General features: G+C 37.9%; 1 protein-coding gene across 4 annotated transcripts; it reads right to left on the bottom strand.

The window, feature by feature from the left end:
• Positions 1 to 257: 257 nt before the first annotated feature.
• Positions 258 to 10,618, bottom strand: LOC108582119 (olfactory receptor 4A5-like). Of its 4 annotated transcripts, none has more exons than XM_031653556.1 (4): positions 9,120 to 10,618; positions 5,724 to 5,937; positions 5,300 to 5,601; positions 258 to 3,539 (listed from the first exon to the last, which is right to left on the bottom strand). In XM_031653556.1, exon 4 carries the CDS (start codon positions 3,486 to 3,488, stop codon positions 2,541 to 2,543), a length of 948 nt encoding a protein of 315 aa, XP_031509416.1. In that variant the 5' UTR covers positions 3,489 to 3,539; positions 5,300 to 5,601; positions 5,724 to 5,937; positions 9,120 to 10,618; the 3' UTR covers positions 258 to 2,540. The 4 variants fall into 4 exon arrangements, with proteins under 4 accessions (XP_031509416.1, XP_031509419.1, XP_031509418.1 ...); XM_031653559.1 differs by having other exon boundaries at positions 5,804 to 5,937; XM_031653558.1 differs by having other exon boundaries at positions 9,156 to 10,618.
• Positions 10,619 to 15,176: the final 4,558 nt, after the last annotated feature.

Genomic DNA, 15,176 nt, shown 5'->3' with positions numbered 1-15,176 from the left:
AACCTATGAATCAAGCAAAAGGTATAATGGAAATTTGCAATTATTTAGAACTAAGCAATAACAGAAACATATCAAAATGTGTGAAAAAGAAAAATGTGTAATCAAAACATTACTTAAAGAAAAATGGATAGCTATAAATGCTTACATTTAAAATAAATGTTTAAAAGCAGCCATCTTATTCTTCACCTTACGAAGCTAGAAAAAGAAGAGTAAATACAAGCCAAGGTAAGAAAACAAAAGAATGTAAGTACAAAATCAAAAACCAATAAAATGGAAAACATAAAATAGAGAAAAAGAAAATAGCAAAAAATTGGTACTTTTATAATGAAATTAATAAACTGCTGGCAAGGGTGATCAAGAGAGAACAAAGGGAAATTCAAATAACCAATATCAGAAATAATAAATAATCATCCCATAGATCCTTTAGACTTTAAAAGGTTAGGAAAGCGTTATGAAATACATTATTTCAATTAACTGGACAGCTTAGATGAATTAGGTAGAATGTAGGGAAAGGACTACCTTCTAAAAATGACACAAAAGGAACTGAAACACTCCAATATCTTTCCAAGTAATGAGCTATCCTTACTTGTAGAAAACATGATAGTGTTTCAGAAAACCCTAAAGAATCTACAGACGTAACTTTGTAGGAATGAGAAATAATTTAGCAAATTTATAGGACTCAAGTGTCAAATAAAAAATTCAATTCCTTTATATAAACTTCAACTTTTTTAAAAATTAAAAACCTGTGATGAAATCTGAAAACACAAACACTTAGGAATAGATAAGGAAGATCCCTACATTAATAAAAACTACAAAAATCTTCAAAAATAAACTTTAAAAATACCTAACAGATATATTGTATTCAGCAGCTAGAACACACAATACTGTTAATGTTAGTACAAGTTGATTCATAGATCCAACTTAAAATGAATAAAACTCCAATATGCTCTTTTGAGATATAGACAATTGTTCTACATGCTGCTCTGCAAAGTGACTTTGCCAGTTCCCGACCAAGGGGTATCTTCTATTTCTGTAAAACCTCAAATCTGGTGTGGTCATGTGACCACTCGGTTGAATAGAATATGATGCAAGTGACATTGTGCCAGTTCTGGACATAGCACTTAACCTGCCAGACCCATCTACTTTCTACCACTAGGATCTCTGAGCAACATGTAAAAAGCCTTACTATTCTATGGAGTGATCTTGATGTCCTTCATCTAAAAGGACAGGAAGAGGGACCCAGAACATCTCTTAAGGGTTATCCCTTCCAATATACTATAAATGTGAATTAAGTTAGCCTGCATTTTACAGAATACTTAGTTATCAGGTGAATAAGAGAGTGACTCCAGTCCTTGCCACACAAAACAGAAGAAATACCTGCCAACAACTGCCTGAATTCCTGGCTCACAAAATTTTGAGATAAAAGAATATGGTGGTTATTATAACTCATAATAACTGTGGGGCTCTGAACCTTACATGAAGACAGGACCTCGAAGTGTGGTATTTCCACAACAACAATTTAAAGTGTATGACACTGGTTTTAGTGCCCCAAAATAGCAGCCACCAGGATATTATAAGTGAATGCTTAAAAGACAGAAGTAACTATTCTAGAAGCTGTAACAAAAGTGAGTTGCCATCCAGGACTGAAAAAATTTAGTAATTCTGTCACCTATAGGAAGGTAGAAAATGAAAAATGTACTTAAGTGAATAGGTGGATTTCGCTAAAATTTCCAAGGAGAATATTGAAAATTGCAGCTGTTTCTTACAGCAGTGTGTTACATAAAAAGGCACAGATTTTTAAAAAACACATTGCTTAAAAGATTAACTGTTACATTTTCAGACAGAAATTACAAGAAACATAAAAGAACCAGAAATTACTAGCTTCACACATAAAACTCATTCCCCTTTCCAGTCTCTGCAAAGAGCTAAGTACTCTAAAAGTAGAAAGGTCATCAAAATAAATGTCATTTCAAAGGTGTGGAAGTTAAGACACTTGGAAAGACCATGGGAAAATTTAACGGTATGTCTCATGAATACATTAAACTAGACAAACATAATTCTAAGATTCCTAAGAGTATTATCTGACTGCATGTAGAGTTTCAGCTGAAGTCTGAGCAAGGCCCGTTTCACAGATATTTGTGAATATAGTGCTTGTATATTCCACAAAGACTTTAAATAAATTACACTGAAGGAAGCACCATAGCCTTCCCTTCTCAACAGGAGCCTCCATTTTATTACCTATTCCTACATTTCTCCATTGTGTGCTGAGTATGTGGAAGAAATACCGGGTCTCAAAGATTTGTAAATAGGAAAATTATCATTTGAATCGTGCACAATAGGACCTGCAAACAAGCAGCTCCATCCACACTCAGCCTGGATATAGACGTTGAGATATTGAACTTCAAACAAATGCCACAATGGGATGATTTCCTAATTGAGCTGTGAGCATCTAAATCCTGTCTTTCCACTTTGAGATGCTTGACATGCCCTTAGAAATCTGAAAACTTGACTGGGAAGACCTTGACTACATACCTCCTTATCTACACGAGGAGGGACACTCTTATTCTAAATACAGTTAACTTTTTACCCAAGAGTTTTTCTATAGCATTTCTCATCTCTGAATTTCTCAACGTGTATATTAAAGGATTCAACATGGGTGTGATAACTGTATAAAAAACAGTCATGAATTTATCAATAGGAAAGGTTGAAACAGGTCTAACATACATGAAAATACAGGGAACAAAAAAGAGGACAACCACGGTGATGTGGGAGCTGCAGGTAGACAGGGCTTTACACCTCCCTTCCTGACTGTAAGTTTTAAGAGAGTTTAGGATGATTCCATAGCATATTAATAGAATGATGAAGATGACCATACACATTGCTCCACCATTGACAACAACAGTGAGGCCTATAAAGTAGGTGTCAGTGCACGCCAGTTCCAATAATGGGTACATATCACAGACAAAGTGGTCAATGACATTGGGGCTACAGAAAGGGAGACTGTACACAACAACAATTTGAAACACAGAATGCACAAAACCTCCAGTCACAGCCGCCATCAACAGAAGGATGCAAACCTGTCGATTCATGATGGTCAAATAGTGCAGTGGCTTACAGATGGCCACATAGCGATCATAGGCCATCACCACCAGAAGGAAGATCTCAGCACCACCAAACAAGTGGTCTATAAATAGCTGACCCATGCAAGCTGGGAAGGAAATAGTCTTTTTGTCACAGAATAAGTCCACAATCAACTTAGGAGAAATGGTAGTGGAATATACAGCATCTATAAGTGACAGGCAGGCAAGGAGGAAGTACATTGGGGAGCCCAAGGCAGGGCTGGAAATAATAGTCACCACAATGAGTAGGTTCCCCACCATTGTCATAAAGTATGTGAGTAAAAATGTGACAAATAATGCTTTTTGCACACCAGGATCCTGAGACAAGCCAAGTAGGACAAATTCTGTAATATTGTTATTCTGTCTCATTTACTCTTCTTCCAGGCTTATATCAGAGGTGAGAGCTCAGGAAAACAGGACCTGTAATGAAACAGTGAACAGGAATATGATCACATCCTTTGTTTCACAGAGCACATCTTCGTTGTTGTATCCTCAATATTGATTTACACACAATAAACATTTGGTAAGTCTCTGTTGAGTTCCTCACACAAAGAGCCCATCTTCCCTTAAGGATTCTATTTCTCCTCAAATATTTTAATTTAAGCCAGAAGTTCAACGCTTCTACCTCTTAGAGTTAGTGAATAGTCTACGCAGAAGAATAGTTAAAGTCCCAACAGCCATTCATACATTTCATAACTTCTTATTTAAAACATTTTTCTTGGCACAGAAGTCAGCTGTGATGAATAGGCAATGGGTTCTTGGTCTCAAGAAACTTACTCTCTGATGGTAGTAATAAACACTAAATAAATAAGTTGAAATAGATTGAAGTCCTTTGTGTTTGTACTTGTGGTATTTGTGATATGATCTATGTAGCACCAAGAATAACATCTTATAAAATATGTCACTCAGTGCTCTCGCCTTCTACTGTTAGACCTTCATTCCCTCATGCCTCAAAGGATGTTCAGTCTTAATTAGTCTTTCATTAAATATCAAACGACAAGACTCTAAACTGTATAAATGCTATGATATTATTTATCACATGTTAACTTCAGCAATTATTTGGTCTGACTCTCTGTTTACCTGATAAATAAGGAGCCGTGTTTCTCTCCATTTTATCCTTACCTATACACCAATTTTACAACACTTACAGACAATATTCAAATTATCACCAATTAATTTTGAACTCAAGTGAACTAATTCATGACTATCATCAACTATCAAATAAGCAGTGAGTATTATTTTCTGAATAATTGGGATGAGCTAGGTCGTGAAAGAGGAGAAAGTAGACACTGTAGAAAGACATACAGAACAGTGGGACATGGTTTTATTCATAATACTATTTAGATAGAAGAGTACTCAGATTCCAAAAAGAAGCATACTCTAAGAGAAATTCCAAGTTCAGTGTAAGAAGGCTTGGATTTGAGTCATTTTCTGAATGCATTTAGAAGTCTGTCTCAGTTTACTCACTGGAAAACAATGGGATTAAAGTTGAGAAATTCAGAATCCTTTCTAGTTAACTATCTACAAAATGATTAGTGCACCTCTTTTTATGGTATTCTGCTGACTTTTTTTATTTCTTTTATAAATTTATAAATAAATAAAAATTTCCAAGTTCATGTCTGTTACATGAAAAATGGTAGTCTGTGGGACATGGGGTTTCATAATTATAGTAAGCAAATAATGACTATAAGTTTCTCACTCAGTATGTACCTATCTAAGATCTAAGAATTTTTGGAGAGAAAGTGCGGCATGTGGTGAATAATGTGGACACTGGAGCCACACTGCTTCAGCTACAACCTCAGCTTCACCATTTTTAATAAGCTTTTGGGCCATTTACTAAAGTTCTCTATCCCTTACTTGCATCCTCTTTAGAACTGCAAAATACCCCTTACCTCTTAGAGTTGTTGTTAATTAAAACAAAGTAAAGTGCCAAGAACACTGGCTGGCACCTCTTACGGGCTCAACAAATAACAGCTATTATTAGTGTTCTTGAATGATTCACTGTGAACATAGAATCAGAACAAAATATGCAGATCTCTGTCAACTGGAAAAGATTTATAGACACAGTCCAGGAAAAAAAAGAAAAAGATACCTATAATTCAGGAAAGCCTTTTGTGGGCAAACAATAAAATTGTATGTCTTAGAAAATAATGATTGAATTATATGAGTAGTAATTTTACCTGTGATGGAACGTATCTTGACAAGAAGCAAGCAGAATTATAGTAAAATGTTGGACCCACCATCAGGGAGAGCTCAGGAAATGAAAAGAAGGCTAAAATTACAAAACAGAGAAATGTAGTTAGCTAACATCCACAGCAACAAGAAAAGTAATGGTATAATACAAGTCAGGTTAGTAATCTTTTGAAATCCTCTTCATAAAGATTCCATTTATTGAAGAAATACTGAAAGTGTACTCTCCTATGGGTCCCTGGGATGACTCAGGAGGTTTTCTGGGGTAGCCAAAGCAAACACCGATCAGATCCTAGTAAAAAAAGAAAAGAAAATTCAAAAGAAAAAGAACCACGTTGTTACTCTAAGTCTCTAGATCTGATGGCAAAGGACAAACCAATTAAAGAGAAAAATGGGAGAGGTTGAGATACAAACCAAGACTTTCTGATTATTCACTGCTGAGGAAAACTGCAGAATTACTAAACCTCAAATGTAGACAGGATGATTCCATTTACATAGATCTGGCAGTGGAAAGGATGTGGGCAGAAAGAGTTTGAGTTGTCTCTAGAAGCCAGCTGTGATGAACATTCCACATGTTTCCTTCTTGTTACCACTTCCAGCTGATCACAGAGTTCTGTCATTGTTGAAGCTGTAAATCAAGAGATGCATCTGCTAAGAAGACAAGGGAATAATGTAATCTACAGCCAATTCTATTATTTTTTCACACCTTACTTGCTGCAAGGTTCATTGCTTTTCCCCGCTTCCATCATCAAAACTAGATTTCAACAGGATAATTCTTTTGGCAATTTAATGTTTACTTGTAAAACATGCGGTGTGTAAACTTGTAAACTCTCCTCTACAGTTTAAGTAATTAAAAATGGAATACTTTAGAAACCGAAAGATACCATTATTAGGGTTTCAATGTAAACTGCTCAGTTAACATTTTTCCAGAAAAAAAAATTGATTTAACATAGTTTCTTAAGAACATGACATTTTCAAAAGATAAAATGCGATAACAAAAAACCTCTATAATATTATATTTCACAGTCACAGTTTTATAAATCTATTTAATTGACAGTAGATTAGGTACTTTCCTCATACTATCTACTAGTATGTTTGCTGGGATATTTTTATATCCATAAGTAAAAACCCATATTATGCTTCCAGAACATAACAGGCATTGGTTCCTTCACACTCTAACTCACTTGACATGATCCAGAATATTAAACTCTCTGATCAAAAATATCTGAAAGTAATTGCACACCTTTAATATATCATTAAAATATATGTTAAAATATAACATTCCATAAACTAAGATTATGATTAAAGATCTACTGCTTTATCATACATGTAATATGGGACATGTTTTTCTTCTTATTTAGCATATAGAAAAGGAAAACAAAATAGGCTATATATTAAAACCAAATATACATTGCATATAATGAAAAATTTTCATGTTGCTAGCTTAACTCTCCCAATTAGATTCCTTCAACAAAACAATACGGTATTTAAGACATTAGCCACATTTCAACATATCAAATGAATTTTCAATCAATATATTTTGTCAATAGATTCAAATAGTCACATCATGGTCCAAAAAAGCAATGCTTCTTTCACTGAGCATTGATGTCAATACCTCATGTATCTATGTGTGATCATAAAACACATGAAATGAATAGCTGATCCATGGATATAGAATTAGTTCCTAGTGGCTATAGTTTCCACAGTTCCACACAGGCTTCTCATTATCTCAGTTATTAGAGAAGTATGGCACTATCCAAGGCAGATGACCAAAATATAAAGATGCTTAAACATAATATATGAAGGTATTTAAATATTCTCACCTGCTGGAAAATTTCTTCATAGAAAAAGATACTATCATTGCATGACTATGTAAAAATTGACCTAATTAGTGGAAATTAACCTAGACAAGACCCTTATCTTCTGACACAAGTGAATAAAAATGTACTAACACTAAAATTTTTTATGTGAAATATTCCTCAATTATGGTGAAGCAACCAGAAGTACTTTACTGTAATCGAAGATTTATAATAACATTCACGTGCCCAGCTATTAAGCTTTGTACCTAACAAGGAAAATGCTGAGATTTAACTTCATGGAAAAACCAGTGACAGAGCATTCTCACAGGCAAAAACCAAACTCTTCAGTTTTTTAGTCATCCAAATTTCATTCAAATAGCGTACCCCTAAGTCCATTTCTTTCCTAATTAAAAACATGTCTTTGTATCTCCCCCTACCTCATCCAAGTAAATTGAGAAGTTTCACAAATTTTTACAAGAAATGGAGGATATGACAAGAAAACATCACACCTAGAGAGCTAGATTCCAACTGAAGACATACTCTACCTTGGGCAGAAATTTAACTCTTCAGATATTTCTTGGGTTATTTTATCCGGAAAAAAATATTTTCATTATGTGTGTACACACAATCTATGACTTTTACATCATCACCACTTAAAATAAAAAAGTCATTATAGCTTAGTTAATTTGAATATTTGGAATAAATTCAAATGAAGTAACTCCCTAAATACCTTGTTTTCCCCTTAGAAAATCCCTTGAGGGAAAAGACTTGGGTCTCACCGAGGAAAAGCAGGTAAATGCCAAGTAATGTGAAAAACCTATAATGTATAAAGAAAAATGCTAAAATAAACTGAACAATAAGTTATGAGTTTCACATTATGAAATACTGACGTAAGGCAAGTAATATTGAAACCAGAATGAAGCAGGAACCAGCCCCAGGTTCTCTTCCTTAAGCATATTCCCAACAAGGAGGGCCTTACCCTTCCTGTTAGAAAGACCATGCACAAAAGCCCTGAGGCTTAGAGACAGAGAGCCTAAGGACAGAAGTTGACATTCTCATTCTTGAAAATGTAGGTAATCATAGTTGTACAGTTTTAGAGTACAGGCTTTTCATCAGGGCCTGAATCTATGTCAGATATAACCATAATGATCTGTAGTCCATTAATTCAATCCTTTAATTTTATTCCAACATCAGTAACTGTTTATACAATAAAGAAATTTGTATTTGCCAAGAAGAGAGCAGTGCTTAAGGTCTGTCTCTGTTATTTCCGTGACTTGGCTTACCATTCGCTCCACTGAACACTTTGATCTCATCATAAGTTTAGTTAAATATTGGCTCTTCGGTGTCATAAGAGCCCTAGATAAAGAGTTCCGTAAATACTTATCTGAACCAGCTAAGGTCTTTATCACTTGACAGGATCCACTAAAAGTTGTTCATTTTCAACTTACCTAATAAATGGATTAAATTCATCCACCCCAAATGTAATATGTATCACTTCTAAAATTTGAAGAGCATGTCTATAAGCACTGTGCCCTCTTACTAGTAAGTGGTGAAAGATGCACGAACATATCTTTAATTCTGAAGAATGATCAGATATGAACAAAGATAATTATGACTCTAAGATGGAGAACTAATATGAAAATAAGCCATAATTCTCTATGTCCCTTCTATATGAATTCGAATAACTACTAATGCTTTCCACTTTTCGGAATGACACAATGGTGTTTGTTAGATCAGATGATGCCTACGACAGTCCAGAATCTGAATTTATTTGCTCCAATAATAAAAAGTACATAAAAATTAACTAATGTATAAATTGCCAAAAATATGCCATAGTCCATAGTAATTCTCTGCAACCCATACCTATTACCAAGCTAGAAAGTTAAATATACTTACAATATACATTTATTTTTTAAAGGAAAATGCATGTATATTAGTCCCTTCTCAAATTGCTATAAGGAAATACCCAAGACTGGGTACTTTATAAAGAAAAGAGGTGTAATTGACTCACAGTTTCGCATGATTGGGAAGGCCTCAGGAAACTTACAATCAAGCCTCTTCACAGTGTGGGATGTGATGAGGTTTCTCTTCAAATAATCTGATCAATCTTGTATTCTTTAATTCATAGTACCCCTCAATTTTTCTCCTTTTTTTCTCCTTTTCCCTTCTTGCCTTTGTTAAATGCCCAGGCACGCCACAGTGCCAAGCATTATCAGGACCAGCTCACATTCCTTTCCTTATTTGGAAAGAGGACTCACTTTCTGGCTCATTACAGACACCCCTTCCCCTTTCCCTCCACTTTCTTTCATGTGCCCACCCTATCTAAGAAAAATCAAATGTTTAGCCAACTGGGATCAGTTTAGATTGTATGACCCGACCCCGACCAACGGGGAAAGGGTACAGAGGCAGGACTTGTGTCAGGAATAAAAGCTCTCGTGCCCCTTTGTTCAGGTGTGCTCCCATGGCAACTGGCCAAGGAGGCACCCCTCTGCGCAGAAGTAAAATTGCTTTGCTAAGAATCCTTTGTCCGAGTGTTCAATTTCCTTAGGATTTTGAACGTTATTCCTAACTGTTCTGACGTCCATCTTTGGAACTTAACTATTCTTCTTCGGGAAGGGGGCCTTCGATCACCCCATTCATGGGGGACATGTCCTACTGTCTAGTTACGGTGGCCCTAGGGTGAGGGACATCAAGGCCCACCCATTGTAATGAATAAATCTGGATTCTCAGCAAAGCGGGTAGGAGAAGCTTGCAAGACCTCGATGCTAAGAGGACCAGGTAATTCTTGTGCACGGAGTAAGGTAGGAGATTTCGTGAAGGCACAAAGTATTTCCTGGGTGGTCGGGATAAGTTGGAGGCTGAGAGTGTATAAATGGGAGTAAGTATTGTGGCTGTGGAATGAGTGAGTCTTCTCTGCAGTCTCGTGCTGCCATCTATTGACTAGAGGTGGCAGCAAACAGAGTAGACAAAAGAGGAAGGGGGAAGGTAGAAATCCCAGAAAAGGTGGGATTGGGGCCCTTTTCCCCAAAGCCTCAGTAAGCCTTAGGAAGGGGGAGGGTAGAAATGTCTAACAGGAGGGGTTGCCCCACCCCCTTAATAATCCCTAAGGTAGGGAATGTTTCAAGTAAGACAGGAAAATTTAAAAGTCTAGAGAGTAACGAAATTCCTTCTGATAGCCCCTTGGGGCTTATGCTAATGTATTGGAAAGATAATGAAAGAACCAAATATAAACGAAAATAACAGATGATAAAATATTGTTGTTTCATTTGGGTTTGAGAACCCATCCTTAAACCCTCACTTTTCTGGCCAAAATTTGGGTCTAACGAGGAGCGGATTTGTCAGTTCTTAATAGAACATGTTAATGATAGGAGCCCTGTCTCCCGGGAAGAGATCCATTACGCCCTCTGCTGGCGTCAGGGGCCAGTTCTCCTTTACCAGTTCTCCTTTACTAGACTCTGGAGGGAGAAAGTCAGAAGCCAATCCTTCTAAAAGGGAAGAAGTTCCCATGCCCCGACAACCCACAACTAACACGTGGGATCCTCTAAATCATCATCTTTCCTTCAGCGCCCCTAATCCCCCTCGCTCCGCTTCCCTTCTCAGGTCCCTCCCCTGTTTGCATCACTCTTCCGGCTGCCCCTAATCCCACCCTTCCGGTTCCTGTCTCAGGTGCCCCAGCTTGTGCCGTCACTCCGGCTGCAGTTTCAGGTTACTCCCCAGCCACTTCAGGTCATGCTCCAGCCTGTGCTCGTCACTCCGGCTGCAGTTTCAGGTTATTTCCCAGCTGTTTCAGGCAGAGGCCCAGCCCGCTCTATTCCCCCAGCTGCTGCTGTGGATCCCTCCTCTGCTTGTGATACTTCTGCACATATTGACCCCCCTCCTTATACTCCCAACTCTGCAGAATTCTGAGCCTGCCCCCTCCCAACCTATTAAGTATCCTCTTTAAAGGGGCTTCAACAAAATAGAACAATGTAAACAAGATATTCAAAACTTTCCATTTTCCTCCATACCCAGAGAGCCAAATCCAACTTTCTTTCCTTTAGGAGCGGTACCACAAGGCCGGAGGAAGCTATTGGCTTTGTAAGTGCTCCCTTGACTAGTTCAGAGGTCCATAATTTGAAAAAGGAGCTTCAGCCATTACTGGATGACCCTTATGGAGTAGCGGATCAAATTGATCAATTTTTAGGGTCTCATATATACACTTGGGCCAAGTTGATGTCCATCTTGGGCATCCTCTTTTCAGGGAAGGAATGAAGTATGATTTGGAAGGCTGCTATGGTGGTTTGGGAACGTGAGCACCCTCCCGGCCAAAATGTTCCTCTTACGGACCATAAATTTCCCACCCACGACCCTCAGTGGGACAATAACAATGCAAATCACCGGGAAAACATGCAGGACCTAAGAGAGATGATAATAAAAGGAATTTGAGAATCAGTACCCCAAACTCGAAATCTTTCTAAAGCATTTTATATTAAACAGGAAAAAGATGAGGGACCCACTGGGTTCTTAGATAGATTGAGGGAGCAAATGAGACAATATGCAGGGGTTGATCTGGGAAATCCCCTTGGACAGGGAATGTTAAAACTTCACTTTGTTACTAAAAGTTTGTCAGACATTCCAAGAAAATTACAAAAAGTAGAAAATTGGAAGGACCATCCCCTGAGTGAACTACTTAGGGAGGGTCAAAAGGCGTATGTCAGAAGAGACAAGGAAAAACAAAAACAAGACAAAACTTATGTTATCTACCTTCCAGCAGATGGCTCCAAATCCATATATCTCCAAGCAGGGCTTCCAAGGAACCAGAGATTATGAGGGGCCTAGACCCCTCCAAGCCTCCATTTAGAGGGCCGAGGTCCTCAAATAATAAGTCCCCAAGAGGTATAGGTGGGGCAAGGGCAGAGAATGCTCAGACTGAGAAGGGAGAAAGACAAGATAGATGTTATCGATGTAGAAAAACAGACCACTTCAAGAGCGAGTATCCTGAACTAGAGAGAGATAAAGAGAGAAACACACTCATGACTTTTGAGGAACAATAGGGGAGTCAGGGGCTCCGCCTCTTTTATTTTGAGTCCCACCAGGAGCCGTTGATAAATTTGGAGGTGGGACCTAAACGTGAATTTATCACCTTTCTAGTCGATTCAGGGACTTCATGCTCCTCTGTTTGTTTCCTTCCACCTGGTCTCATCTGCTCTTCAGAAGAACTTTTAGTCTCAAGGGTAAAAAGAGAAGGATTTAAGGCAAAAGTTTTAGAAAGCACAGAAGTCAGATATTAAGATCGATTTACACATATTCAATTTTTATTGATTGCTGAAACAGGAACTAATTTATTAGGAAGGGACTTAATGTTAAGGCTAGGCATACGCCTTCCAGTGGGCCCTAAAGGATTCATCATTTCACTACATTTACTCACTGCTGTGGATGAGAAATATATTCATCCCAATGTCTGGTCAAAGGAAGGAAATAGAGGGAAACTCCAAATCCTTCCAATACATATCAAACTAAAAACCTCTGGGGATATAGTCGAGAGCACTATCCCATTCCTTTAGAGATCAGAGTAGGGCTAAAGCCTGTAATTGAGGGTCTTGTTAAAGATGGACTTTTTGAACCCTATATGTCTCCTTATAATACCCAATTGTGCCTGTCAAGAAATCAGATGGGTTGTATCAATGGGTGCAAGACCTTAGAGCTATTAATCAAATAGTCCAGACCACTCACCCCATTGTTCCTAACCATTACACCATTCTTAGCAAAATTCCATATGATCATCAATGGTGTACAGTGATAGATTTGAAAGATGCCTTATAGGCATGCCCCTTGACTAAGGATAGCCACGATATATTTGCCTTTGAGTGGGAAGACCCCTATTCAGGGCGGAGACAACAATATCAATGGACAGTCTTGCCCCAGGGGTTTGCAGACTCCCCCAACCTCTTTGGTCAGATCCTAGAACAAGTACTAGAGAAAGTTACAGTCCCTAAACAAATATGTCTGCTTCAGTACGTGGATGATCTCCTTATATCTGGTAGAGACATAAAAGAAGTAGGTGACTTCTCTACGCGCATTCTCAGTAACTTGCAATGTGAGGGGTTGCAGGTCTCAAAAGGGAAACTTCAGTATGTAGAACCTGAAGTTAAATACTTAGGCCACCTAATCAGTGAAGGTAAATGAAAAATAGGACCTGAAAGAGTGGAGGGAATTGTTTCCCTACCCATGCCTCAAACTAAACAAGAACTCAGGAAATTTTTAGGACTAATTGGATATTGTCATTTATGGATTGACTCATATGCATTAAAAAGTAAACTTCTATATGAGAAACTTGCCCAGTGGAAGCCTGATAATCTCTTGTGGACTTCCCAGGAAATCTAGCAGATTGAGGAATTGAAAGAGATGCTCATAACAGCACCTGTTCTAGCTCTACCCTCCTTAGAAAAGCCATTTCACCTTTTCATTAATGTAAATAAGGGGGTAGCCCTAGGAGTGCTCATCCAAGTACATGGAGGCCACCGACAACCTGTGGTTTTCTTGTCAAAGATCTTAGACCCAGTCACTCGTGGGAGGCCCCATTGTATTCAACCCATCACAGCTACCGCGGTATTAGTTGAATAAAGTAGGAAGTTAATCTTTGGAGGAAAGTTAACAATAAGCACGCCTCACCACGTTAGAGCTATATTAAATCAAAAAGCAGGGAGATGGACCACGGACTCAAGAATTTTAAAATATGAGGCTATCTTACTGGAAAAAGATGATTTAATATTAACTACTAAAAATTCATAATCCCGCAGGCTTTTTAACAGGGGATCCAAACTTAAAATGAGAGCAAGTATATTTAGATCTAATTGGCTACCATAAAAAAGTTCGACCAGACTTAGGAGAAATTCCCTTCAAGGCAGGGCGGCACTTATTCATAGATGGGTCCTCCTGGGTGATTGAAGCAAAAAGACATAATGAGTATTCAGTGATTGATGGAGAGACACTTGAAGAAGTAGAATCAGGAAGGCTGCGTAATGATTGGTCTGCCCAAACGTGTGAACTGTTTGCACTCAGCCAAGCTTTGGGACATTTACAAAACAAAGAAGGAACTATCTATACTGACTCTAAGTATGCCTTTGGGATGGCACACATATTTGGGAAAATTTGGATGGCGAGGGGTCTTATCAATAGTATAGACTACGATTAATTCATAGAGAGCTCATTGCTCATGTCCTCAACAATCTCCAACTGCCGGAAGAGATAGCTATTGTGCATGTCCCAGGGTACCAAAGGCACTTGTCTTTCACAAGTCTGGGAAATAATCTTGCAGATCAGATAGCAAAACAAATTGCTGTTTCTTCTAAAACACCTGTTTTTCATTTAACTCCATGCCTTCCTTCTCCTACTGCAACCCCCATTTTCTCTTCCATTGAAAAGGAGACGTTAATAAAAATAGGAGCTACAGAAAATGCAGAAGGGAAATGGATATTATCAGATCAAAGGGAAATGTTATCGAAACCTCTTATGAGGGAGGTCTTGTCTCAGTTACATCAGGGGACCCACTGGGGACCCCAAGCAATGTGCGATGCAGTTCTCTGGGTTTATGGGTGTATAGGAATTTACACCCCAACTGAACAAGTTATAGATAGTTGCTTGCTATATAAAAAAGCTAATAAGCAGGTTCTAAGGAAATAGCCCCTTGAAGGAAGAAATCCAGGACTGAGACCATTTTTCAAAGTGTTCAGATGGATTACACTAAAGTGCCTCCAATTGGTCATTTAAAATACTTATCAGTAATAATAGACCACTTTACCCACTGGATAGAGGCAATCCCACTCTCAAGTGCAACTGCTAGTAATGTAGTTAAAGCATTAATTGGAAACATCATACCCAGATTTGGACTAATAGAAAATATTGACTCAGATAATGGAACCCATTTCACTGTGCATGTCATTAAGAAGTTAGCCCAAGTACTAGATATAAATTGGGAATACCATACCCGTTGGCATCCATCTTCCTCAGGAAGGGTAGAGTGGATGAACCAGACTCTAAAAAACCACTAACTAAATTAGCTTTAGAAACTCAATTGCCATGGACTAAA

Source organism: Papio anubis, chromosome 12, assembly GCF_008728515.1.
Source record: "Papio anubis isolate 15944 chromosome 12, Panubis1.0, whole genome shotgun sequence".
Lineage (NCBI taxonomy): Eukaryota > Metazoa > Chordata > Mammalia > Primates > Cercopithecidae > Papio > Papio anubis.
This window is presented reverse-complemented; position numbering and strand designations above follow the sequence as displayed.

What these genes read in the sequence shown, in the direction of transcription:
- LOC108582119 (XM_031653556.1), bottom strand. Translation starts at nt 3,488, where the DNA reads ATGAGACAGAATAACAATATTACAGAATTTGTCCTACTTGGCTTGTCT.